We start from the raw sequence: 25,213 nt of genomic DNA, 5'->3' as shown, positions 1-25,213 counted from the left end.
CACCACTATCAATATGTTAAGCAGAAACTGGACCAATCAAGGTTTCTGTCAAGTTGTGAGGAATCTGTGATGGAATCCGGTCTACTCCTTTGCGGCCATCAGGAACTCTTGTCTTCAGAAAAGAAAAAAGCTTCCACAACAGAAACAAAACAGAATTAACAAACATTTACGCCAACATTTTCCAGAAATATTGTTCTCTAAAGTGCCAGTGATCCAATCCTGCCCAACCTGGTTATGGTGTGGAGATAAAGCAGCCTTTATGCTTGAGCGGCGCCAGGGTGCTCACACTAGCTCTGTGTCGCACGGCATCTCCTCCCAATCGCATCAGACTATAAGGTCCCAAGGGACAGGGTTCGGTGTACGTCAGCAACAAATCCTGAAAATACTTCGCTGGCTAAAGTGTCATTAAGTCCTTCTAATAATTCTAAAAACAAATACACAACCAAAGACCATAAAGATCAGAACTATCTTGAATTTACTCAGAAAAGTGGTACAAGAACCTTCTGAAAAGCCCATAAACCCTCCCTTTTCTCTTAAACACTCAGGCTCTGACACGCAAAGCTGGTCATCGGGCTCTCACCAGCGCTTGGTGGTGCTGGAGCTCACAAGGGCGGTATGTGCAGATAAGAAGCAGTTTGTGACAGCAGCAGCTCGGACTCTAGGAAGCCCTCCATTGGACAGAGTGGTGCAAACGCCGCACCAGACGCTACACTGAAAAGAACTATCAGCGCGTCACAGACCGTTCAATGAAGCAGTATCATCAATGTACGAAGACTAGAAAAGTTTTTAAGACTTGTCAGTTAGACAACAGAATTTATATGGTATGGGGGGGGCAACAAAGGAGCAACTCTAACTCTGGGTGCTATTTGGTAGTTAATTTACTGACATTAACATTATTTGTATGCAAGAGGGTGGGGAAAAGAGGGGGTTATAAACTGAAACAACTTCGAATGGGAACTACGAGGAAACATATTAAACACACTTTAATAAAAGGTTCAAACTGCAGCAACAGGAAGCATAGCCGGGGAGTCCCTAATAAACATGAATAACGTGGATTCTGCATTAATCCTATTTCAATACCAGTCCAAACCCTCAGTAAATAAACAAATAATAAATTCAGGATTTGTAAAGCGCAGCAAATCACCAGTGAGGGTCTCAAGTCGCTGAATGGGAGGCACGGGGAGATTACGGGATTTGCCCAGAATCACAAGATGCTGACGCTGACGCAGACACGCAAACCTGGTTCTCACCAGCTCCAAAGTCTGCAGCTCATGCCATTACGTCACATCCTCTCCCCAAATAGAATCTCTAAATATTGCTCTTTTTCTCTTAAAATATTGGAATGTGTCTTTTTTTCTGATATCCCATTATACACAAACACAGTCTGAACAGGGTGAAAACTGAGGCTTTGTATTAGAATCCTCGACAGAGCATAAGATAAGGCAAACATAATTTAAGCTTCTAACCTTACATTCTTGATCGGCGCTTGGATAGCATAATCCTGTGTTAAAATCCTTGCACCCGGATCAAATTGGGATCTCGGTGGTGGGAGACCTCTGGGATCGGGGCTCAGTAATTGCATTCTCGCAGCTACAGCAGCAGTATGGTATGGGCCCCACTGAAACATTCAGATATGTGCAAATTCGTCACGCCCTACTTCAAGCCATTCCGCCTGACACCACACTCCCGGAGTCATCGCCCTTGGAGGACAGGTTATTGACGGAATTTATGGAACAGAAGGCGACCTCTCTTACGTACAAGAAACTGGTTAACAACCTGGCAACCCCCACGCAGAAACTTAGAGAGAGGTGGGTTGGGGATGTAGGAGACATGGATGACACTGAGTGGAATGAGGCGCTAGCGTCACCGAGGGAAGTGGGCATATCGGCTAGGTTCAGATTAGTGCAGCTCAAGATCTTACACCGCACCTATTACACCAGGACACTTCTACACAGGATACAGAGGGCGCCGCACCCCTTCTGTCTGAGAGGCTGTGGGGAGGAGGGTACATTGCTCCACACACTCTGGGACTGCCCATTGATCCGGGAAGTCTGGAGACAAATCATGCGCACGATATCCCAAGTCCTGGGGGTGTCACTTCTCCCTGAACCCCGTAAATGCCTATTAAACATTTGGGACCCTACTGACCTGAACAGGTATGGACAGCTGTGGGTCACGTTGGCTGTGACAGTAGCCAAAAGAGACATTGCACAGAAGTGGGGAGCCCCAGACGTACCTACGGTACATGGCTGGATTAGAAATATGGACATTCTATTGGTGAAAGAGAGGGCGGTGTATGTGTTGAGGGCTTGTCCCCGTAAATGGAATAAAGTATGGTTGCCTTGGAACAAATACAGGGGGGAGCCGTGTGCGCCTTTACCGGAGGTCGATGATGTGGAGTCAGATGGGGAAGATGAATAGGGGAAAGGGCCTAATAAATGCGACTCTAAATTGTGGTGGGATGGAGCGGGACCTGGAGGACACATTTAAACGCATATACGGACTGTGTGCAGTAGGTGGGGACTTGTATATGGATGGCTACAACGTTCTACTGGGATGATGACACCTGTTAGGTTTTCATAGTTGTGATTTTAGTTCTATTTGTTGAAACTTGCTGAGCATTTATGGCTGTATTCACAGTGGGCGAATTGCGCACTAGACCGGGGAGGGAGGTGTTGTCGAATACGAATGTATGCAGCTCAAGAGTGTTTCTTTCCCTCTCGTATGTACTAATATAATTATCACAAACGTTGGAATATGCCGAGAATTTATCAGATCCTGAATTGCTTTAGGCACTACTGTGAAACTGAAAATCGTTGCTGTGACTGTAAATGTCTTATATGCCTTATTGACAATAAAGTTTAAAAAAAATAAATAAAAAATCCTTGCACCCTCCGACCCCACTCCCCCGACACACACTCAAAGAGAAGTTGTACAATGTAGACAGCTCTTAGAATACTTGATGCACCCATATATTTTACACAAGTGTCAGGTCAACAAGGAGGCTTGCAGTCTATGTTTTAAAAATGTGCAGTGAAGGGCACACTCCCTTGCTGTCATCTGCAGGTCCCCATACAGAAAGTTGAACACATCTACTCACAATGGGCGTCTTCTTTTCCTGTTCTATTGAGTTTGCCCCATTGTCCACAATCCATACTTTTCCAAATCATTTTAATGTATTGTACTAACCTTGTGTCTTCCACACTGCTCTCTCTATTCCACCCCACGCACCAATGATGTCTCCTCTCACATGCAGATTTGTTCCCTTCAATACTTTTAATTCAATATCTGTTGTCAGTACCAAAGCATTGTGATAATGTATGCAAAGTATGTTTACATCTTAAATCGGCCCTGGAACACATTTTGACAATTTGAGCACAATACAATATAATGCATTTTTAACAGCCCACCTTAAGGGCTTCCTTTGAACAGAAAGCTGAAAATATCACAATATCTCAATGCAATGGTGCACCATTTAAGTTGGAGAGATCTGGATAGACAGACTGACGAGGAGGGACAGACAGAGAAGAGAATGGCGATACAGATAAAGATTTAAAGAGATAAACACACATACAGAGAGGCGAACAAGGGGAACAGTTAGATTAATATTTACTGACCCAGAAAAAAAAACTTGAAACAGAAAAAGAGCAGCTAAAGGTGAAATAAATAAAGAGCAGCTAAAGGTGAAATAAATAAAGAGCAGCTAAAGGAGTGAAGAGACATGGGAGGGACACAGAGGACATTCCCTGATAAGGCGCTGCGGCAAGAGCACATGGGATGAAGAGTTGTCGTTGCTATAATGACTGCTCACTTCAAACTTACAAAAGTGTGCTCAGTACTTAAGTAGAATTAAAAGTCAATAACATATTTTCCTGTATCGGGGATTTACACTATTTTTATGGGTGTCATTTTTAAAACGTCCAGATTAGAGTTAAGCAAGCAGAAAACACACACACACACACAAATAAGAGCAGACAGAGATGAGAAAGAGGCAACCGCCCAGCACGTCACCTTTCTCTTCTTCATTCTTCAGGTCCGTCGTGAAGGCGATAAGATTGCGGCAAGACCATGCGCACACCAGAGGGATTGAGGGGCAGTGGTTACTCTTGGGCCGGCGGTCCCAATCGCAGACGTAGGCCAAATCCATGGTGCACCCAGTGTCCGCCTGCGTGCCCGACTGGTCACAGCACCAAGCCCCTGAAACAGAAAGAGAAGGTGAGTACCAATGGCTCCCACTCGTAGACATCCATCTTCTCCCAATCTTCTGTCAGTTGCGGCTCTCTGGGCGAGCGGATAACCATGTGCCGCAACGAAGGCTGCAGCTACCAATAAAAGACTGTTGAGAAGCAAGGGAGAGAAAAGGCTTCATTTGGCACAATAGGTGCTCAGCCTACACTAAAGCAAGGGAGTGAAGAGTCTTCCTTTGGCACAACAAGGGCTTGGCCTACACTAGCTTCCTTCACATTCCAACATCCACTCTGCGATCCCGAGCTTCGATGTGAGCGCACGCAGCATTATCTCTCCATGGATGCACAGTATCCCTCATCCCACAAGACTTTACTTAGGATCACATCCACTCCTTTCCTCTCTCCCCTCTTCCTTAGTTTTAATCTTATCGCGGCCAACTAGAATAAATGGTTCTTCAATGTCCATTCGTCGGTTGTTTTATTTATAATGCTATATATCAAAATAAAGGGGAGAGAGAGCACATACTGGGTTTGTCCTAAAAAGAAAATCAAAATACCATAACAGAAACCCAGCAGTACCGAGAAAAGTAAAGAAGGATAAAGTGATAAAGGAGACGGTGCAAGAAAAAAAAAAGGAGTGTGTGATGCTGGGGGTGGATCTGTGTGACTTAAAAATACCTGCCTAGTTTCCCTATGGTCCTTCTGAAAAGTCAATAGGGGTAAGGCTTGAAACATGTTCACCCTTTAGGAAACCGGGTACATGGCAACTTATTTCCTTACCCGCCCCCCCTCCCCTGTTTTCAATCATACCAGCTAGAGGTCTAAATAAATAGGTTAAACCTACTGAGCAGGTATTTTTAAGACATACAAACCAACCCCCACTCCTATTTTTTACACCATCTCCTTTATCATTGTATAAAACTTTGTTTTCTCCAGTTCAGGGTTACTTTCCTCTGTACTGTTGGGTTTCTGTTATGGTATTTTGATTCACCATCTCCTTTATCATTGTATAGTCTTGAAAGTGTTCCCACCTATTCCGTAGGTGGCAGCACGCCCCACCGAGCACCGGAACGGGATGGACACAACGGTAAAGCATGTCACCAAGGCACAAACTCTGTTTTCTCCAGTTGAGGGTACTCTGGGTTTCTGTTATGGTATTTTTTATTTATAATGCCGCCTGCAGACCCCCTTGCTTACTCCAGACATTTAACAAAAATAGCTCCAACAAGAGTTTCAAGGGACAGAGGGCACCCAGGCAACAATTGGCGGCTCCGTATTAGGAGCGACCCGATGATGAAGCATGCCAGTGAGGTGGACGAGGGTCTTTACACATGTACACCCAGGAGAATAAGACACGGTCCAATAGCATATATTTCAGTCCACCAAGTTGGTTAATGTGCCCGACTTTGAGGGGCTGCTTGAACGAAGTATATTTGTTTCAAATATTTTACATCGGGAGGATATACTTCAGACTTTTCTTACCTCACCCCTCCCCGAACATCATCCACTCAATCTTTCAAGATCAGACTTTGACAACAGATTGCCCAGAGCAGCACAACACACCTGACACCTGCTGGCTTTACTCTACACTGGTTAAAAAAAATAGCAGGTTGGATGGAACCTCTGCATGAGTGAGAATCTAGTGCATTAATAATCTATATTGTTGTGTATATATGAAACATGCACATACAGTGAAGGCCAACAATATTCTCACCTTTGTGGTAACCACCCCACCTCTGTGGTTTAAAAATCTGAAAATGATCTTGCTTTTCTCTTATAGAACCAGAGCAGAAACTAGATTTTTGTTTCAAGCAGGAGTTGGTAGTTTTCCATCTATGCTGTACGAGTAACAAGGCAATCTCCTTCTTTTTAAATATTCATCTTCCAATTGGATGAAACTGTGGTAGGGGGATTTTTGCATCTGTAGTGTTGTGTGATCATGTGCAGTAGGACCCATGTGTTCCTCAGCAGACTCTTTAAAAATTATGTAATCAGTGGGGTGTTTCTGGTTGTGGTCAATAAAGTTTGTGACGCAATGCTTTCAATCAACAGTTACATGCTGAAGAATAAAGACATGTGTTACAGAGCTCTTTGTGTGGTGAAGTCCTTCAGGTGCTCCAGAACTGGAGTGGATGCGGCAATTGGCAACGAGTAGGGGATACGTGCCCAGAAGAAATAAGACTGACCTCCCTGAGGGTCTGCTCTAGCTCTTACGAGGCCCTAGAAGAAGTTGAAGGCCCTACAGAGAAGCGCCGCCAGAAAGAGCACCAGAGGACCACTGTTCAGGCAGAAAGAGGAGATACTGCCCCACAGTGTAATACAGAGCCATCATCCATACAAAAAAAGAAACGCTAAGGGCAGCAACAATCGAGTATAAGCAACAAAAGTCTACTCACCGGTGTAAAGCAGAAAAAGCGCCTTACAACCTCAAATCTGGTAAGGCGACTCCAGAGCAAACACGGGGTTGTGTCTACGAAGCCATTGGTCCCTGCAGAAAGACCAAAGTGACCGCTAGTAGCATTCAGCACAACTGAGAAGGTCTTCAAAAATTGAAGCTCTCCAATGGCAGAAGAGAGGAGAGCTGAATATGGCACAGCTACGTTCCTGAAACCTCCACCACCCTACGACACCACTAAAAGGTAGAATATTGCACCCAGATCGAAACGTTCAATGACTTCACACATTCTTTAGAAGAAGTAGATAACAAGAAGATCATCAAAGGCTTGAAGAACCTTGCAGGTGATGGAGCAAAAGTAGTGATACATAAAATATCACAAACTGCTGAAGTATCATACCGTCAAATCAAAGAAACACTGGAAGCCAATTCCAATCCACTGGCAAATGTAGACTATCAATGATACATTTTCAACCAGGCGAAATAGCAAGCTGGTGAAACGATGAATGAATTTGTCGAAAGACTTACAGCCTGATTCATCAAGCTGATTTGCGCTCGCAAAGGGCCAGATTCTGAGAATCTGGCCCTTTGCGAGTGCGATTTTTGCATTTGGTATTCATCATCCCAAATGCAAAAAATCACTATTAGCGAATTCGCATATTTGCGAGGAATTGGATTTGAGGAATCTCTAATAGAGATTCCTTAAATGCAATTCATCAACCAAATAGAAATAGCGAAATCGCAATATTTGGTCTCAATTTACCACCAGGTATGACTTGGTGGTAAATTGCGTAAATAGTGTAAAAAGCACTTTAGTGCATTTTTTGCTTTTGCATGTTACACACACACATGTCCTTTGGACATGTGTGTGCGCAACACCTGTTCAAATGTGCATTTTAGGGGTGCTACAGGGTGTCCTTTGGACACCCCTGGCACCCTTAAAATCGCTATCTGATTTGCGAGTAGCAAATTGCTACTCGCAAATAAGGGATACTCCCCACTCATTCCTATGGGCCTTTTGGCCCATAGGAATGAATGGGGAGTTATTTCCTTTTTTTGCGAGTAGCAAATTGATACTCGCAAATAGAGAACATGTAGGAATCGCTATTTAATTAGCAATTCCTACATGAATACCGTTTTGCGTGTCCTCAATAGCGAGTCGCTATGATTCGCTATTAGGGCCACGCAAAACGGCCCGTTGATGAATCAGGCTGTTAATGCCCTCATCAAACACTGCAAGTTCAGTGAATTCAATGACGAAGAAGTAATGTGTCTCAGAGTCATCGATGGTTACCTCTCCGATTCGTTCAGGTGATGCATGCTGAGAGAAACATTCATTCTAGAAAAGGTACTCATGGCTGTGAGAGCTGAGGAACGTGCAGACTGACAGGCTGCTGATATGGAATCTGGAATAGCCCCAAATAAATCAGCGCTGATCATGGAAAGGAAGCAGAAATACTAAGTGGGGGCCCATTAGACAATGTCTCAGAAGAAAAAGAAATTGTGTTTTCGATGTGGATTCTCATTTCCACATGAAGAAAAATGTCCAGCTATACATGCAAGGGCTGTGGGAAAGAAAACCATTTCATAACGGCCTGCAAAGCGAAAGAGAAACCCAAGTGCGTCCCTAGAAGAAGAGAAAATGGGCGCTAGAAAGTTCCAGAAGCATTCTAGTCACACCCACAAGACCAAACGGCAAAATCAATTGAGGCAAGTCAAGACAAACGAAGCTGATCGTCATCAAATTCACCTCCTAGAGACTCTTGAACGTCATCATCAAGAGACAGTGAAGAAGATGGCTGTGCAACAGCGATGTCAACTGCAGAACGATGTGCACATGTAAGATTGGCTGCTTGCAAAGCAGAACACAAGTTAAAGAGAGATCGCCACGTGAAGCGACCACATTCATTTGGACAATTCTCCAAGATCAAGCTAGAGGTGAATAGCTGCCCTATAACTTTTATTCTAGACATTGGTGCATCGATCAATACCATGCTGGACAAAAAAAAACAATAAACTGTCTCTGGTACCAGTCTAATGCCATTGAAAACAAAGGTGTATACCTGGGCTGCTTTTAAGCCATGCAAAGTCAAGGGTCATTTGTAGCGATCATGAAGCATAAGATAACGACAGTACAAGCACCAATTCATGTTCTCTCAGGTACTTCGGCGACTGCACGTCTACTTAGTTCAGCTCGGCTACTGACATGGAACTGATATCCATCAACTACAACCTCAATGCACATTCTGAAATAGTAAGTCAATTGCTGTTGTTGTTTCACGGACTGAGAAATTCAAGACAATGAAGTTACAACTTCACATTAATGAGGTAATTTGTCCTGTTGCTCAGCGACACTTTTGGATTGCTTTTCATTTACAAGAGGCCGTTGAGAAAAAAACAGAGACATTATTAAAGCATGACATCTTCCAGCGCTCTACTGGTCTCACGCCATGGGTTCTACCCATAGTAGCAGTGCCATAAAGGACAGCGGGGTGCGGTGTGCATCTGTGTTGATATGCGCCAGGCCAACAAAGCAAACGGGAGAGAAAGACATCCAGGTCCACACATACCGGACATGATGGCACAGCTGAATGGCGCCAAACTCTTTGCCCGTTATGATCTGAACAAAGAATACCATCAACTCAAGCTGGTAGAGAACTGTAGGTACATTACTACTTCTTCAACTCATGATGGTTTGTTTCATAAAAGACTCAGTTTTGGTGCGAATTCTTTCAGATTGGCATTAGCCGAGAAATTCAACCTGTCACACATGCTTCTACAGTGGTGATATACTAGTGTTTGGGGCCACAAGAAAGGAGCATGACAAAGCTCCTACACAAGTATGCCATCTACTCACTGATACAGGTCTCTCTTTAAATGCCAAAAAGTAGGAGTTTCACAAAACCAAACTCAAGTTATTTGGGCATATTTCCCTTAAAGGAGAACTGTACAGAAAGCATATCACCCTTGTCACCGACCACCAGGCTTTGCTCGCCGTTTTCGGAAAGCCAAGATGCCCCATTGCAGTGAGAGGTGGGAGATGCGACTGCAAGAGTATGATTACACTATTATGCACAAGCCGAGGAAGGATCAAAACACAGCAGATGACTTTTCACAAGAGCTGTTACAACATCATAGTGCAACATCTAAAGAGCTGAAGAGTACATCAATTTCATAGTGAAGTCTAGTACCCCTACAGCGCTATCCACTGAACAAATCAATGCTGCCACCAACACAGAGACATGGTCACACGCAAGGAGATCATTTCTTAACAATCATGGAGAAGACATACTCAACCTCTCACCAATAATGCCGAATATCAATAATTCAAAAATGTGATGGAGGAATGTTCTGCCACTCAAGGTTTTATATGATGTGGTTCGAGGATTGTCATACCAGAGAGTTTGAGGCAACAAGTCATTGAACTGGCCCACGAAGGACACTGTGGTGTTATAGCCACTGATAGAGCTCTCAGAGACGGAGAGTAGTTTCCTCGCCTTCACGAACGAGTCATGAAGGAACTGAAAGCATGTCAACTGTGTAACTGCTTATCCCCCAAGATGACAAAGCATCCGCTAAACATGTCTGAACTTCCTGGACAAGCGTGGAAGAAAAATGCAGTTGATTTCTTTGGAACCTTAAACAATGGCCATCATCGCATGGCAGTTATTGATAAAAACTCACTTTTCCTTAGTGGAGGATTTGTCATCGACCGTCCATGACAAAGTCAAAGAGAGGATGAAGGGCATTTTCGGAGCGTGGGGTGTTCTGACAGAAGTCCACCTTTCAATTGCAGAGAGTTTAAGGACTTAGTTAGTTGTTTGAACGTCAAGCATCAAAAGAGCATGCATCTCTGGCCACAGGCAAATGGCACTGTTGAACAATTTATGGGCATCCTGAAGAAGGTGGTTCAGCGCAGTGCAATAGAAGGAATCGATCTCAAGTCAGCCCTAAGTCCAGCCCTTCATGCCGATCGGATAGGTGAAAGCCCAAACACTCTACTGTTAAGGGAGAGCCATTGGGACTAAATTACCACAAAAGACCACAAACCGAGTAATAGACACTGATGAGATTCATGTCATGGACACTGCTCACAAAAGCAAGATGAAGACCTATGCAGATAAGCAGCGATCCGGTAGGGGCGCGGTTTTCGTAGAAGGAGACCGTATCCTAGTCAAACAAAAGCGGAAACACAAGACTGACGCACCATTTGATGCGGATTCATCAAGTGTCATAACCAGGAACGGACATACGGTGACCACTCAACGTCCCGGAAAGTCAATTTCTAGAGACTTGTAACATTTCGAGCATCTGCCTTGATGCTCGTCGGCTCCAGACCTTACGAGTGAGTCAAGTTCACCTGAGTGCCCGAGTCAAGCATCTGAATCTACATCTATGAAGCCAGATGACAGTGTGACTTCTACACCGCAACAACTCATTGAGGAATTCTAACGTATGTATGTTGTCCGTACTTTTTATCTAACAAGGAGGAGATGGAGTATTGTATGATCAAGTGCAATAGGACCCTTGTGGTCCTCTGCGGACTCCTTCCAACTTACCTATTCAGTTGGGGTGTGCTTTGATGGTTTTAAAATTTTTAACCGAATAAAGCTAAAAAAAAATTTAAAAAAAAGAATTTTGAACTTGAACAGTTGGGGTGTGGTCAATAAAGTTTGTGACGCAATACGTTCAGTTAACGGTTGCATGGCGAAGAATAAAGACGTGTGTTACAGCGCCCCGTTTGTGGCGTAGTTTTAAGGTGCTCCAGAGCTGGGATGGATGCGGAAGCCTCCAGTGCTCCTGCAGCCAGATGTCAGCAAAAGATTAGAAAAAAAACACAAGCAACAACAAAGCCAATAGACCTGCGCTGGCTGCCCCGCCATTTGACTTGGTCAATGTCTCTTTTGCTTGGCCTTTTTTTGAAAATGCTATTGTTAAGTTAGCCGTTGGGCCCTCTGCCTTATATTAAATAAAAGAATATAAAAAACTGTGACTTGAAGCAAAAATATTTTTATTAGCTATCAAATCGCACACAATGCGATAGTAGCCCTTGACAGTGGAGGGAATTACTTTGTGTCTGTATGGGTTACTGGTGAAAAAGCAGAATGCTGTCACTCACAGTGAAGTTACCAAGTGCCTGAAGTGGGCAGACTCACTGTGACAAACTGTACGGTGTACTTGGTGGAATAAACATGTAAATGATACAAGACCAATGAATGAAGAGGGCTAGCTAATAGCCTCTTTAAATATGATATACATATAATTTTAGTGAACTCGAAAGATCTCATACAACACCAGACCAAAAAAGAAAATGCTGACTAGAAGCACAACATTTTCTGTATCAAAAAACACCAATTGCCGTAGTAGTCCATTGCACTGAAGGAACTCTTTTTGTGCGTATGTGCTTCTTGCGAAAGAGCATTTTCACTCTCAGTGAAATTAGCCAATTGCTGAAGTGGGCTGACCCATTGCTTGAGGCCGTATTATGTAGCCGGCAGAAGAGAACGTGAATGACACAACAGCTCAGTGGTTGAATCAATAGGTCTGAAAGCCTCTACAAGTACATTATCTATATAGAGAGTCAGTGAAAATCAGACTAATGCCAAACCTAAAAATGTTTCTGCATCTGCCCATCCATTCTTCCAATTCCCCGATAGTAAAAGTCATTGTAACAGCCCCCAAGTCGGTCTTCTTTAATATTCCAACCCAATAGCATTATGCTGGTGATTGTTATTGTCAAGCTAAGCCCAACAGGCAATTCTAAATTGATCAACTTGGTGAAATGCCCAGCAGCTGTATACCAACAACAGACCGAAGAGAAAAACTAGAGTTAAATCTTACAGAAATGGAGATCAGGCAGTGACAGCTTTAGTAGCTTACTGATTGGAAAGAAGAGTTTGAGTCTGGCTGCCTGCCCACCTTGAATTTCTTGTCTGAAGAACTTTTGATTTCTACTTGACCAAGAACTGCCCCTATATCCAGAAATCTTAAATGTTATTATAACAAGCTTCTTTCTAGTAAAACTAAAATCTAAAACGCACTTCTGTACAATTTACGAACAAGCTTCAGCCTGGAGCAACTGTTCCACTCTGTAAACTTCAATGATGACAACTGAAAAAACTGCAGAGTCGAGGTGGTCAATGGCAACAGAAACTTATAATCCTGTGTTTTTCAGTTCAGAAATGTGAGGAGGTCCGTGATGAACCCAACATAAGCGACACCGCATCAACACAAGCTTTTGTCGTGATATGTAGCACCTAAATAAGAATCCAGACAAAACCTGTTCCTTCGATACCAGGTACCAACACCTTTGACAAAGACCCAGAAGTGGAGAGAGGCTCAGAGCACTTCTGATACTCCGACGCGTCTTACTTGATCTGGCCATGTCTTTGTTCAGCCCTATAATGAACCGAACAATGTGACCTTAATTGTGTGCTCCAACCTTGATCTTCGCGGTGGCCTTTTCAATGAGGTGTCTTGTCCTAAATAACTGGCAGGAACAATGCATTCCTAATTGAGTCTCTGTGAGTGTTTTTCCGGGTTACAAAGTCACATCATTTTTATGTCTTGAATGACTGGTAATAACAATGAGCCCCTAACTGTGTCTCTGCGACTGGTTTTCTCAGTGACCTTCACAAAGCATTATCCAGCCTTGAAAGATCACAAATAGCAATGCATCCCCTCTGGTACTGGAATTCACCGACGTTCAGCCCTGAACGTGGTGTTATGCAGTTTCCTTTCAAGTTACTTAAACTAGATTTGAAAAGACAGACTTAGGCCTTGAGGAATAAAGGTTCTTTGTCTGGACTGCGCTTTGGTGCCAGAGCTCCGCGCCTGAAGAAGAGGAGTGACAACTGCCTCCCTCTGGTGAAGCTCCAGCACTCACTGAAATGAAGGGACCGGGTCTGTCGAATCCCCTTGTCACGCCTATACCGGAGCCTCAAAGAAGGCAATCGAAAGAGGCACCTGTTCCTGTCGCGACTTTTCAGAGACACACGAGCTACACAAAGCAGTCCACTGCTGGCAAGACTTCTGCTGCCATGCGTCCAGGCTCTGCAGACAGCAGGTCCCCTGCCACCCGCTGGAAGGCTCAATGTGGCCACACCAGCAAGAATGGGTGAGAGACTAAAAGGGCTGAGTGCCCTCAGTGATTGTAAATGTAAATGGTAAATTGATACTTGTATAGCGCACTACTCACCCGCAAGGGTCTCAAGGCGCTTGTACGAATACCGCTGTGGAACCCAACCTGGCTTTCCCTGTGAGGTGCCCACTCCTGGGCACCCCCAAGGTGGAGGCCAGGCATCCTTAGAGTTGTGGGGGCCGTTGTGGAGATTAAGCAAGCTATTGCCCAGAGTTGCAGAGTGGGACTCCATGATTGGAATAGGCACGGAGGCGAGAATTATCAGGTGATTGAGTGCCAAGAGAGCTGGGGAAGAATGCTGCAACTCCAAACTACAGAAAGGGCTGCCTGGCAAGAAGACAGCAGCTGCCTGGGCAAGGTAGCCCAAACCTGCACGGAAACAGGCAGGGGTGCTACATGATAAAGCAAACTATCAGTGGTTTCTTTGTCCAGGACAGGAGGTATCATCATCCCCTGGTCTCATCCACATGTTCTCACTGAACATACTTCAGTTTACTGTTGATCAGTCACCGTTAGCTCTTATTATCTCCCCATTTATATTGCATTTAAGATAACACATAATAAAAGATGCACAGGCGATAACTTCAGGTCATGAAAATGAGTGGTTCGGCCATAGCCCTCCAACTGCTGAAGTAGGAAAAAGCTTCCTGTGACGTGTTCTTGACCTCTATGGGTTAAATTACTAAGAGTCCTTCAACGTGATCAGAGCACTCGACCAGTTAAATTTGTAGGAAAGCTATTGTGCCGTGTCTGGTGGCTTAGTGGACTAATGCTTACACTGTAGGGGGCTGTGCCTGACCTCATGGTCACAGTTCAAATCCCGGAGGGTCCACTTAGCCTTTCATCCTTCTGAGGTCAATAAAATGAGTACCATTGAGTTGGGTAACAATAAACATATGTTATTCAGTACCAAAATGTACACGGTGAACAGATGCTATGTTATGTCATTGTGGCTTTCAACCACTCAAAAGTTATATAAAGGGAAGGATTGTCATTATAGCCTTTGACCAGTAAATTAGTAACAAGGGTCCTCCAATGTCCTCAAAGACCACAGTAAAGATATCAGAAAGGTCCCCCAGCGTGATCATAGACGACAAAGATATCAGAAAGGTCCCTCAACGTGAACAAAGACCTCTGCCAGATAAACTTTGAAAAAGAGTCCAGTGACGCGATCTTAGACCTGGTACCTGGTAAAGTTGTAGAAAGTGTTGTGAGACAATGGAGTTCTCATCCAACTTGATATTTCCTTTAATAGACAGTGACCAAGATAACGACCAACGTGGATGGGATGTTCATGAATAATAGTGGATGGTAGAATTAGCGTACAGTGACAATAGTTATTCTCCAAGTAAAACATTAGAGAATATAGCTTCCCTAATAATACACGGAATAGAGAGATGGTTGAGTCAGCACGGAAGGTGCTAGTAACCTTTTTGCTTCAAGAGGTTACATCTCACACACAACTTAACCCACGCTTTCTTCTAGGATGAGTTAGTTTATTTTTCAGCTGCATAAAATGCACTCAGTCAATCAGAAGTAATTTTGGTCTATGCTGGAAAAAGCTAAACACTCAAATACCCAACATCCTGCCCTGCTCAGCATTGTTTATGAGCAGAATCAGCAGATAGAGAGAAAATGCTTTGCCATTTTGGTTGGAAAACTCATGTTGCATTTAGAAATTTCTAACAGTAGAGTTTTGGTTCCAACTTAAGAATAAATGCCTAAATAATATTGAATTTGTAGTATGCAAAAATTTGAATGCGTAAATCTAAACTATATTTGAATCAAATTACTATTTTCACTACGAATATCTGATTAGGTAAAAGGAAGATATCAGTTTAATAAATCAACAAGTTTGTAAAATGAAGTGTCCAGTGCCTTCCGAATTCTGTCACATTTAAATGGCTGTCACAGGAGCCCAACTGATATTAGCGCATGAACCGCAAACATTCAAGCTGAGCTTTGGTGCCCGAAGAGGGAGTGGCAGCCTAGACACGCCCCAGCAGAGTGTTGATGACAATAATCACCAAATGTCATTGACCAGCTGGGCATGGAGGTTGGGTAGGTAAGGCTCCTCTACTATGCAATCACACCCAGCAGACTTTTAACATATGATCTGGCAATGTCCTGTCATTGCGTCATTTTAGGCGGGTGTGGACCTGGAACTTACACAGACCCTGGGGTGGGTGGTTCCCCATGACCCATTACGTCTGATTTTAGGTGTGTTCGATGGCCAGGACAGCTCTCGGGCCGATAAACGCTTTCTTGGGACAGCAGTGGCGGTAGCGAACGGTGACTTTGAGGCACTCTGGTCGCAGGCCAACCCCCTACTGTACGCAGGTGGAGACGGGGAGTGGATTGGTGTGGTACCCAGGAGGAACCTCTCTTCGTAGCCCGGGGCTGCCCTGAACTATTCGAAAAGATTTGGGGTAAATGGTTCAATCTATTGTCCTGAGTGGTGCGTGCATTCATATGATTTGCGATAACCTTGCACGGAAATTTACTCTGAAGCTCGGAAATCTACTCTGAAGTATGATACACAGGTCTCTGTCATCATCTTTGCTGTTGTTTATCACCGAGATAATGTGCCTGATTTTGCTGCCAATGTAAATCTGTGGTTTCTTTTAAATATCAATAAATGTGATTATCAAAATAAAGAATCCTCTACTGCAGGGCTTCCCAAACTTTTTAAACCCAAGATCCACTTTTGCGTATGACAAAGTTTAGCAACTCACCTAGCTTTAATAGATATGAGGCAGGCGATTTCTTAATGTAGCGAAGGCACTCTGTGGTAGCTTATTGGCTTTTGCAGACGGCATATTCTCCATTGAAATGGTAACTAAATTTGCACAGACATACAGTTTTATAGATAAAACTATATTGCACACAAATTATGTTTTGGAATCAGGTTGCAGTGAATATTTATTATTTGTGCATCACTAAGTAAGGTGTCTTGATTTGCTCTGATATTATTAACCCGTTTACCGCGGCGGGCATTCTACAGAGTGGGTGGGGCTGCGTCAGGCAACAGCACACCTGCAAATCCTTCTACCATGTTTGCATCAACATCAGCCCTACTTGATCAGGTCTGCCTCCACACCCACCACTTTCCCAAATTCTTATTGTGCAGGTTGCACACAGCAATCACCATTTACTTTTCTTTATTTAATGGATGTTGCACCACAGTTCGCAATATGCTATGTAAACACAATGTTTCGCAACTTCGGCTGGACCCTCTACACTGGGAGACGCCACAAGTGGACCTAAAACGTGCTGATCCAGGGACACCACCCAATTGCAGAGCAGTCAACCAAAAAAAAACTACTTTGGTACGTCGGGAAGAGATAGTGCGATGCACTACTAATTGGGCCAACCATCGCAATACACATTCTTAAAGGTCCTGATCCAGGGACTTCGCTCAACCACAGATCCGTTAACAAAAAGGAACCTTTTCTATCAAATTTGGAAGAGACGGTGGTGGGCCCACTTTTGTAATACACACTACAAAAGGATCTGTTTTCGACTATCTATATAACAATTTCTGAGGTTAATTCTTCCCGGCAAGACCTGCGTGGCAACACCTTGAGCTACCATCATATAACTGTGAGGCCAAAATTCGGTCAGAAGCCCTGAGGAAGCTCCCTGTACGGGAGAGAAACGCGTTGGCTGATCAACTTTTGTATACAACGAAATTAACGAACTTTTGCACTTAATAACTTTTTGTACAAATAAAGAAAGGACTTCCAAAAAATACTTTGTTCGTTTTCGACTTCATATTTGTGCGCACCCACCCAAGCTTAAAATTTTTGGGGGAAAATCCAACCATTTTGGTCCAAACATTTGCTTATGAGTTCTGAAAATACAAACATTTACATTTTTAATATACATTTTAAATATTAGTATACATATATTAATGCAACCGAGCAAAAGCTTTTAATAGGTTAGTTGTGGGTGTGGGATCTGTAATAGGATACAGCCCCATGCTGTAGTGGGTGCAGGATCTGTGGGACGGGACGGCCGAGTAGAGTTATGGATGTGGGAGCTGTGAGAGGTACAGCTCCGCAGAGCAGTGGGTGCAGGATCTGTGGGAGGGAACGGCCCTGTAGAGCTATGGGAGCTGAGAGGGTACAGCCCCAAATACCAGAGTGGGCAGGGTCTGTTGGAGCAGTGAGAGGTACAGCCCAGCAGAGCAGTGAGAGCAGGGTCTGTGGGAGGGGACAGACATATGAAGTTGTGGGTGTGGGAGATGTGAGGTACAGCCCTGTGTTGCAGAGAATGCAGGGTATGTAGGAGTGGATGGTCCTGTGGAGGTGTGAGAGGGTACAACCTAGCAGAGCAGCATGTGCAGGATCTGTGGAAGAGCACAGCCCTGCCCTGTTGAGTTGCGGGTGTGGGAGTGGTGAAAAGGTATAGTCCCGCAGAGCAGAAGGTGCAGTGTCTGTGGGAGGGGACAGCCTTGTGGAGCTGTGGGTGTGAGAAGGTACTGCCCCACAGAGCAGCGGGTGCAAGATCAATGGGAGGGGATGGCCCTATGGAGTTGTGGGTGGGTGGCTGTGAAAGGGTACAGCCCTGCGGAGCAGAGGGTGCAGGCACTGTGGGAGTGGACAGACATGTGGATTTGTGGGTGGGCCCTGTACAGTTGTGGGTGTGGGAGGGTGCAGCCCCACAGAGCAGTGGGTGCAGGGTCTATGGGAGCGGACAGCCCTGTGGAGCTGTGAGAGGATACAGCCCAGTGGAGCAGTGGGTGCAGCGTCTGTGGGAGGGGGCAGCCCTGTAGAGTTGTGGATGTGCAAGGGTGCAGCCCGTGGAGCAGTGGATGCAGGATCTGTGGAAGAGGATGGCCGGGCCCTGTGGAGTTGTTTTTGTGAGAGGGTGCAGCCCCACGGAGCAGTGGGTGCGAGGTGTGTGGGAGAGGGACGGTCCTGTGGAGTTGTGGGAGCTGTGAGAGGATACAGACCCGCTTACCACTGGGTGCATGGTTTGTGGGAGGGGCAGCCTGGCCCTATAAAGTTGTGGGTGTGAGAAGGAACAGCCCTGTGGCCCACTGGGTGCGGGGTCTGTGGGAGGGAACGGCCCCGGTGGAGTTGTGGGTGTGAGAAGGTGCAGCCCCGCAGAGCAGTGGGTGCAGGGTCTGTGGGAGGGGATGGTACTGTGGAGTTGTGGGTGTGAGAAGGTACAGCCTTGCAGTGCAAGGGGGAAGGCGGGCTGGTGGCGTTGTGGTGTGAGAGGGTACAGCCCCGCGGAGCTGTGGGTGCAGGGTCTGTGGGAGGGGACGGCCCGGTGGATTTGTAGGAGCTGTGGGAGGGTACAGAGCAGTGGGTGCAGGGTTTGTTGGAGGCCAGACTGTGGAGTTGTGGGAGCTATGAGAGGGTACAGCCCCGCGTAGCGGTAGGTGCAGGGTCTGTGGGGAGGGGCAGCCAGTGGGTGCAGTGTCTGTGGGAAGGGGCAGCCCCGCAGCCAGTGGATGCAGTGTCTGTGGGAAGGGGCAGCCCCGCAGCCAGTGGGTGCAGTGTCTGTGGGAAGGGGCAGCCCCGCAGCCAGTGGGTGCAGTGTCTGTGGGAGGGGGCAGCCCCGCAGCCAGTGGGTGCGGGGTCTGTGGGAGGAGCAGCCCCACAGCCTGTGGGTGCGGGGTCTGTGGGAGGGGGCAGCCCCGCAGCCAGTGGGTGCGGGGTCTGTGGGAGGAGCAGCCCCACAGCCTGTGGGTGCGGGGTCTGTGGGAGGGGGCAGCCCCACAGCCTGTGGGTGCGGGGTCTGTGGGAGGGGGCAGCCCCACAGCCTGTGGGTGCTTGGCCTCTCTGTTAGTACCCCAGCTCCACAGAGGGTCAGCCCTCCAGGCGCCCCGTGATAGGAGGAGAAAGATCCCGACCACGCCCACAAGCTCCCCGCGGGGGCGGCACCCAGATGAGCGGTGGGCGGAGCCGCGCAAGGCGTCCCATGTACTGCCCGTGTGGCTCTGGGCACTGCGTGGCGCTCAAGGCTGCTGCGGCGCGGCTCTAGTCACAGGGCGCTCGCCTGGAGGTGGAGTTCACTCACCAGCACCGGCGGCGCTCGAGGGCTCTTCAGGCCGCCACGTGCCGGCCTCGGCTCAGCCAGACACACCGGGAGCACCGGCGAGGAGTCAGGACTCAGGAGCCCCGCCACCGGCAGGGGACAAGGCGGGCCTCAGACGTCCCATCCAATGAGCAAAAGGAGCACGATTCAACAGCGAATCAGAAACGACGAAAACTTCCCAGACGCCACTCAGCCAATGAGCATCAAAGAAATGTTTTCCTCTGCCAATTGTAATGACCGCTTGTTATGAGCGCCTTCATCCAACCACATGACAAGAACTCCTAACACGAATAGAAAGGCCCTACACTTTATTCTCCCTGACAGAGCATGTTTCCTCCTACGCGATTGGCTGTGAGGCTCAGCCCCGCTCACTGTGAATGAAGTGAAACTAAAAAGGAAGAAACCAGTTCAGAGTCGTGTGTAAGCACGGCTGGCGCGGGGCCTGTATTTACGCTCTCGGGGCCGATATATATTTTAACTTCTAGATTGCTTAAATACTGGCAATATTTGCGCTTGAGGTATTTTATTTTTGGGGAGGAATTATGAAGTAAAACCGTAAAAATAAAAATAAATCACCGCCTACATATTTGTAGGATTGTAAATATTCCTAGATCTCCGCTGCAGCAACGGATAGAAGCAGAGGCCAGCTTTCCATTATAGCGTCTGAGGCCCCTCTGAGCCTCTACTGTGGAATATTGTTTCAATTAACATTTTTTTTTCCAATTAACATTTTTAACAACATTCTCCCTGCAGTGCTCCCCACCCAGCAAAAAAGACACCCATCATGCAGCAAAGCCGACCATCACACAAATAAGCCAACTGCCTTTTAATCCAGTAATTCCACTCCCTCATTACAAACAGTGGTGTAACAAAACTTGAGGTAACCCACCTGCAAGTTACATGGAGGGGGCTCTGGACCCACCCAAGTCCACCGCCCATGCACAGTGCCGGAGTTGAACACTATGCAACAAGGCCAATGGCCTTGCAGCAAGACCAGCCATCTTCCAACAATGACATGCACAACAAAGCAAAGGCACTCCCCACGCAGCAAAGATGATCTTGTAACAATGTTTGCATCTCCCTGGGGACCCTAATCCATATCTGTTCTCTTCCACTGGCTACATCTGTCCGACCCTAGATGCATTCGCCCTCCCTTGTATTTAGCCTTATTCGCCCTTTCTCCTCGTCACTTCCCCCTCCCTGTTTACCGCCTTCACTCCTCCTTGCTCCCCCCTTCCCTTGTCCACCCTCAGCCCGCATCCCCTTCAACCCCCCCCCCCCATTTCTGCCCCTCCTGCTTCTCTTCCTTACCAACCTAACGGACCACTAACCTTCCTATCCTGACCCTGCAATTTTCCGGCTCTTTTTTCAATTTGTGCCTTTTGATATATATTATTATTATTTTTTTTTTTATTGTTGCAATTGTAGCATTGTAAGTATTAAGAGACGTGGCGTCAACATTCCGCCAAATCTAGTTGAAGCGCAACATTTCTTATTTTTTGTAATATTGAACCAAAAACAACAGTCAGATGTACAGATTGGGCTTACAGAAGCATGCTAATTGTACAGCATCTATGCTAGTCATGTCAGGCCAACAGGCCAGATTTCACCATCCACAGGTAGTCTTACCATCGGCTACGCCCGACGGGCTATGGAGGACCTAAGCAGCCCGCTCCCTCACCACCCCATCCCATCCGCAGTCCCAGTGCTATTCAACCTCATCCTCCCCCTCTGAACTGTCCACTTCTTCTTCTTCCGGTAGTGGTTCACAAGGGTCCCCCCTGTATGTGTTCCATGGCAGCCATATTTTGTTCCAATTACGTGGATTAGCCCGCTGTTGATAGACCGCCCGCTCCACTATCATGAGCAAATCCATATTTCTGCACCACTGTGCCAAAGTCGGTGACTCCGATGCCCCCCATTTTTGCGCTATATCCCGTTTCGCTAGCATCATCCCGATAACCACCCATCTCCGCCCATGTGGTGTAAGGTCGGTTGGGCCCCATACATTTAACAAACAAATTCTAGGGTCGGGAGTGTAGGAGAGCTGTAGTGTTTGGGCGACTGTGCGTGCCACTCGCTTCCAGTAGTCGAGTATGTTCGGACAGGACCAAAGGGTATGGAACAGTGTTCCCTCCTCCCCACAATTACGCAAACAATACGGGTGATCTGCCCTTTGGATTTTGTGTAGGGTGGTGCGTGTGTAGTACACTCGGTGCAATATCTTGAATTGTACTAAACGGAATCTTGCTGAGATTCCCGCTTCTTTAGGCGATGCCATTGCGGCATTCCACTCTGCCTCATCCAGGTCTCCAACTTCCTCCTCCCATTTCCCTTTCAATGTCTGTAGTGGGTCAGGCAAGTTATTCACCAATTTACGATACGTTAAGGATGTAGCGCTGGTTTCCATGTAATCAGTGAGCAGCCTATCTTCCAAAGGGGCCGAAGTCGGGACCTGAGTACCTGGTGTCAGCGCACCCAGTAGGGCATGTCTAATCTGTATGTAGCGATATGTCTCAGTGGTGTTCAGCTCGTACTGTTCTCGTAGCGTGTCAAACGGTATTACCCCCTCAGTCGTCCATAGATCACCCACCGTGGAGATCCCTATAGTGTCCCAGTGGTCAAACCCTTTACTACGTCTCAGGTTACCCAGCGATCTAGTGTCCCACAATGGTGTGAGCTGCGTAAGTACCCCCCCCCACTTCAGACGGGATTGAGCTCTGTGCCATAACGTGACGGTGTGTTTAGTCGGGCCGATCAGTTTTGTCATAATTCCTTTGTTATAAAGCGGGGCCAGAAGTGTATTAGTGCCAAGCTGCCGTCTATCTGCTAAGTATGCCGGGTCTTCCTGCGGTGCATGCAGCCACTGGTTGATCACCTTAAGGTGCGCCGCCCAGTAATACAATTCCAGATTTGGGAGTGCAATTCCCCCACTGTACCAATCTCTAATCAGTTTTGCCTGCGCTACCCTCGCCGGTTTGCCTCCCCACAACAGTCCCGACAATTGCCCTGCTATCTGTTTGAAAAAGGAAGGCGGCACCAACACCGGCGTGTTTTCTAAAACATAGAGGAACCGGGGCAGCGCCATCATTTTGAAAAGCGCCGCCCTGCCCAACAGTGTCAGCGGGAGCGTCATCCAGTGGCGCACGTCCGCTTTCAATCTTTCGAGCAGTGGTTTCAGATTCAAATCGTGAAAGGTCACAGGATCTCGCGCGACCCGAATCCCTAAGTATCGAAAGGAGACAGTCTCCAACATCAAGGGGCAATCCGCCTCCAGACGCGGCGGGGTCCCCCGCAGCATGAAGAGCACCGATTTCATCCAGTTGATCTTGTAGCCTGAGGCAACTCCCTGCCGCTCACACAGTGCCAGTAATATTGGAATCCCCTCCGCCGGGTTCGTCAGGTATATTAGCATATCATCGGCATATAAGGACACTCTGTCCTCCCAGCCATCTCCCCAGTCAATGCCCCGAAGTAGTGGTGTGGTCCTAATAATAGTGGCCAACGGCTCTAATACCAGGGCAAACAGTAGCGGTGAGAGCGGGCAGCCTTGTCTCGTGCCCCTTGCCAATGAGATGACTCTCGAGAGGTGTCCGTTCGCAGTCACTCGCGCCACAGGGGACTTGTACAGTAGCTTGATCCACCCTATGTATTTCGGGCCGAAGCCCATATGGTGCAAGACTGCAAAAAGGTATCGCCACTCCACCAAATCGAACGCCATAGTGGCGTCCAATGAGAGGATCGCTGCATCGGTTGTCAACAATGGAGCTCTCGCCATAACACCATGCAGGCGTCTGAGATTCAGCGCCGTGCTCCTGTGTGGCAGGAATCCCGATTGGTCTGGATGAATGAGATGACTAAGGTGAGGCAACAGTATGTTGGCTAGTAATTTCGCAAGAATTTTGCTTTCAGCATTGAGGAGGGAAATCGGCCGATAAGAGCCGCAGTCTTCAGGGGGCTTACCAGGTTTCGGGATCGCCACAATGGTGGCCATGCATTGATCAGGGGGCAGGTGTCCTTGCTCTAAGCTGTCTAGGTACATATCGAGTAGCGGCGTTGCGAGCGTTTCCGACACGGTTTTGTACCATTCAATCGGGATTCCGTTGGGGCCCATGGCTTTTCCCGGATGCAGCGCTGCGATAGCCGATTGCACCTCCTCAGTCGTTAAGTCTGATTCTAGGTCGTCAACCCCGTCCTGCGACAGGGTGCGGGTAGGCACTCCCGCGAGCGCCCCTTCCGCCATTTCCCAGGTAACCTCTATAGCAGAGGTATACACCGCCTGGAAGTGATCAGCTAGGAGTTCGACTATCTGGGCGGGGCGGGTGTGTAATACCCCAGCAGAGTCCCTCAACTGTAAGATGGTCCTCTGTCCCTCATGTTTTTTCGCCAGCCAGGCCAGGAGCTTACTTGCCTTATCTCCTACATCGTAAACCCTGTTTGCTGAGGCAGTCATGCTTTCGACCACTCTACGGCGCAGAAGCTCAGTATGACTCTGCTGACACAGACGTAGTGCGTGGAGTGTATCTCCGGTCGGGTCAGCCATGTGTGCCTCATGCGCCCTGGCGAGTCTGGCCTCTAGGTCTATTAGTTCTTCTTTCTGAGAGCGCTTATAACTCGTAATAGCGGAGATGGCTTGGCCTCGGAGGACCGTTTTATAAGCCTCCCAGAGGACCGATGGGGAAGAGACCGAGCCACTATTCTCCGTGAGGTAACACCTTGTCGCTGTTTTAAGAGTTTTGGTCACTTGTGGGACCCTAAGGTATCCTGGGAATATCGGGTATATGCGCTCTCGGGACCGTTCTGGGTTGGAGAGGGTCAATGTCAACGGGGAATGGTCTGAGACACCCCTGGGTTTAATCTGAACGTCATCGACAGTGAACCTCCCGTGACCCGGTGCAAGGAAGTAGTCGATCCTCGACAGGCTGTCGTGGACCGCCGAGTGGTAAGTGTAGTGCTGGTCAGTCGGGTGCAGGCGCCTCCAAAGGTCTATCAGGCCTTGCGCTTCTAGGAAGTCATTTAGCCGGGAGGGCCCTGCAGCTTGAGTTCGAATCGGGAACCTATCCAGTGTATTGTGTACCACGGCATTGAAGTCCCCCCCCACCAGAAGGTCTCCTTCCGGGAGTTCCAATAGGAATTTTCCCAAATCTGGGAGAGCTATCGTGTGTAGCGCCGGCGGAATGTACACCGACACTATAGTCAGCTGTCTCCCCTCCCACTGCCCGAGTGCTGCTGCGAAGCGCCCCTGCGTGTCTATTTTCGTGGATTGAAGTATAAATCTGGAGGACCGGTGCATCAGTATTCCTGTCCCACGGGACCCCCTCGTGAATTCTGAATGGACGATCATGCGGTAGCCTTTCCTGTCTAAGGCGCGTGTGGCTGTGCCTGTAAGGTGTGTGTGAGAAGTTGGCCTGATGTGCAGTGCTCACTATTCTAGTGATC

The 25,213-nt window shown here is 47.1% G+C and overlaps 1 protein-coding gene across 1 annotated transcript in view; it reads right to left on the bottom strand.

Moving 5' to 3' along the window:
* MED16 (mediator complex subunit 16) overlaps positions 1–19,909 on the bottom strand; it is a 77,906-nt gene extending 57,997 nt beyond the window's left edge. The window contains exons 1-2 of the mRNA XM_078670467.1: positions 19,757–19,909; positions 4,012–4,197 (exon numbers count right to left, since the gene is read on the bottom strand). Coding sequence (XP_078526593.1) covers positions 4,012–4,147 — 136 coding nt within the window. The 5' untranslated portion in view covers positions 4,148–4,197; positions 19,757–19,909. The remainder of the gene's footprint in view (positions 1–4,011; positions 4,198–19,756) is intronic.
* Between the last annotated feature and the right edge of the window lie 5,304 nt (positions 19,910–25,213).

Source organism: Lissotriton helveticus, chromosome 12, assembly GCF_964261635.1.
Source record: "Lissotriton helveticus chromosome 12, aLisHel1.1, whole genome shotgun sequence".
NCBI lineage: Eukaryota > Metazoa > Chordata > Amphibia > Caudata > Salamandridae > Lissotriton > Lissotriton helveticus.
This window is presented reverse-complemented; position numbering and strand designations above follow the sequence as displayed.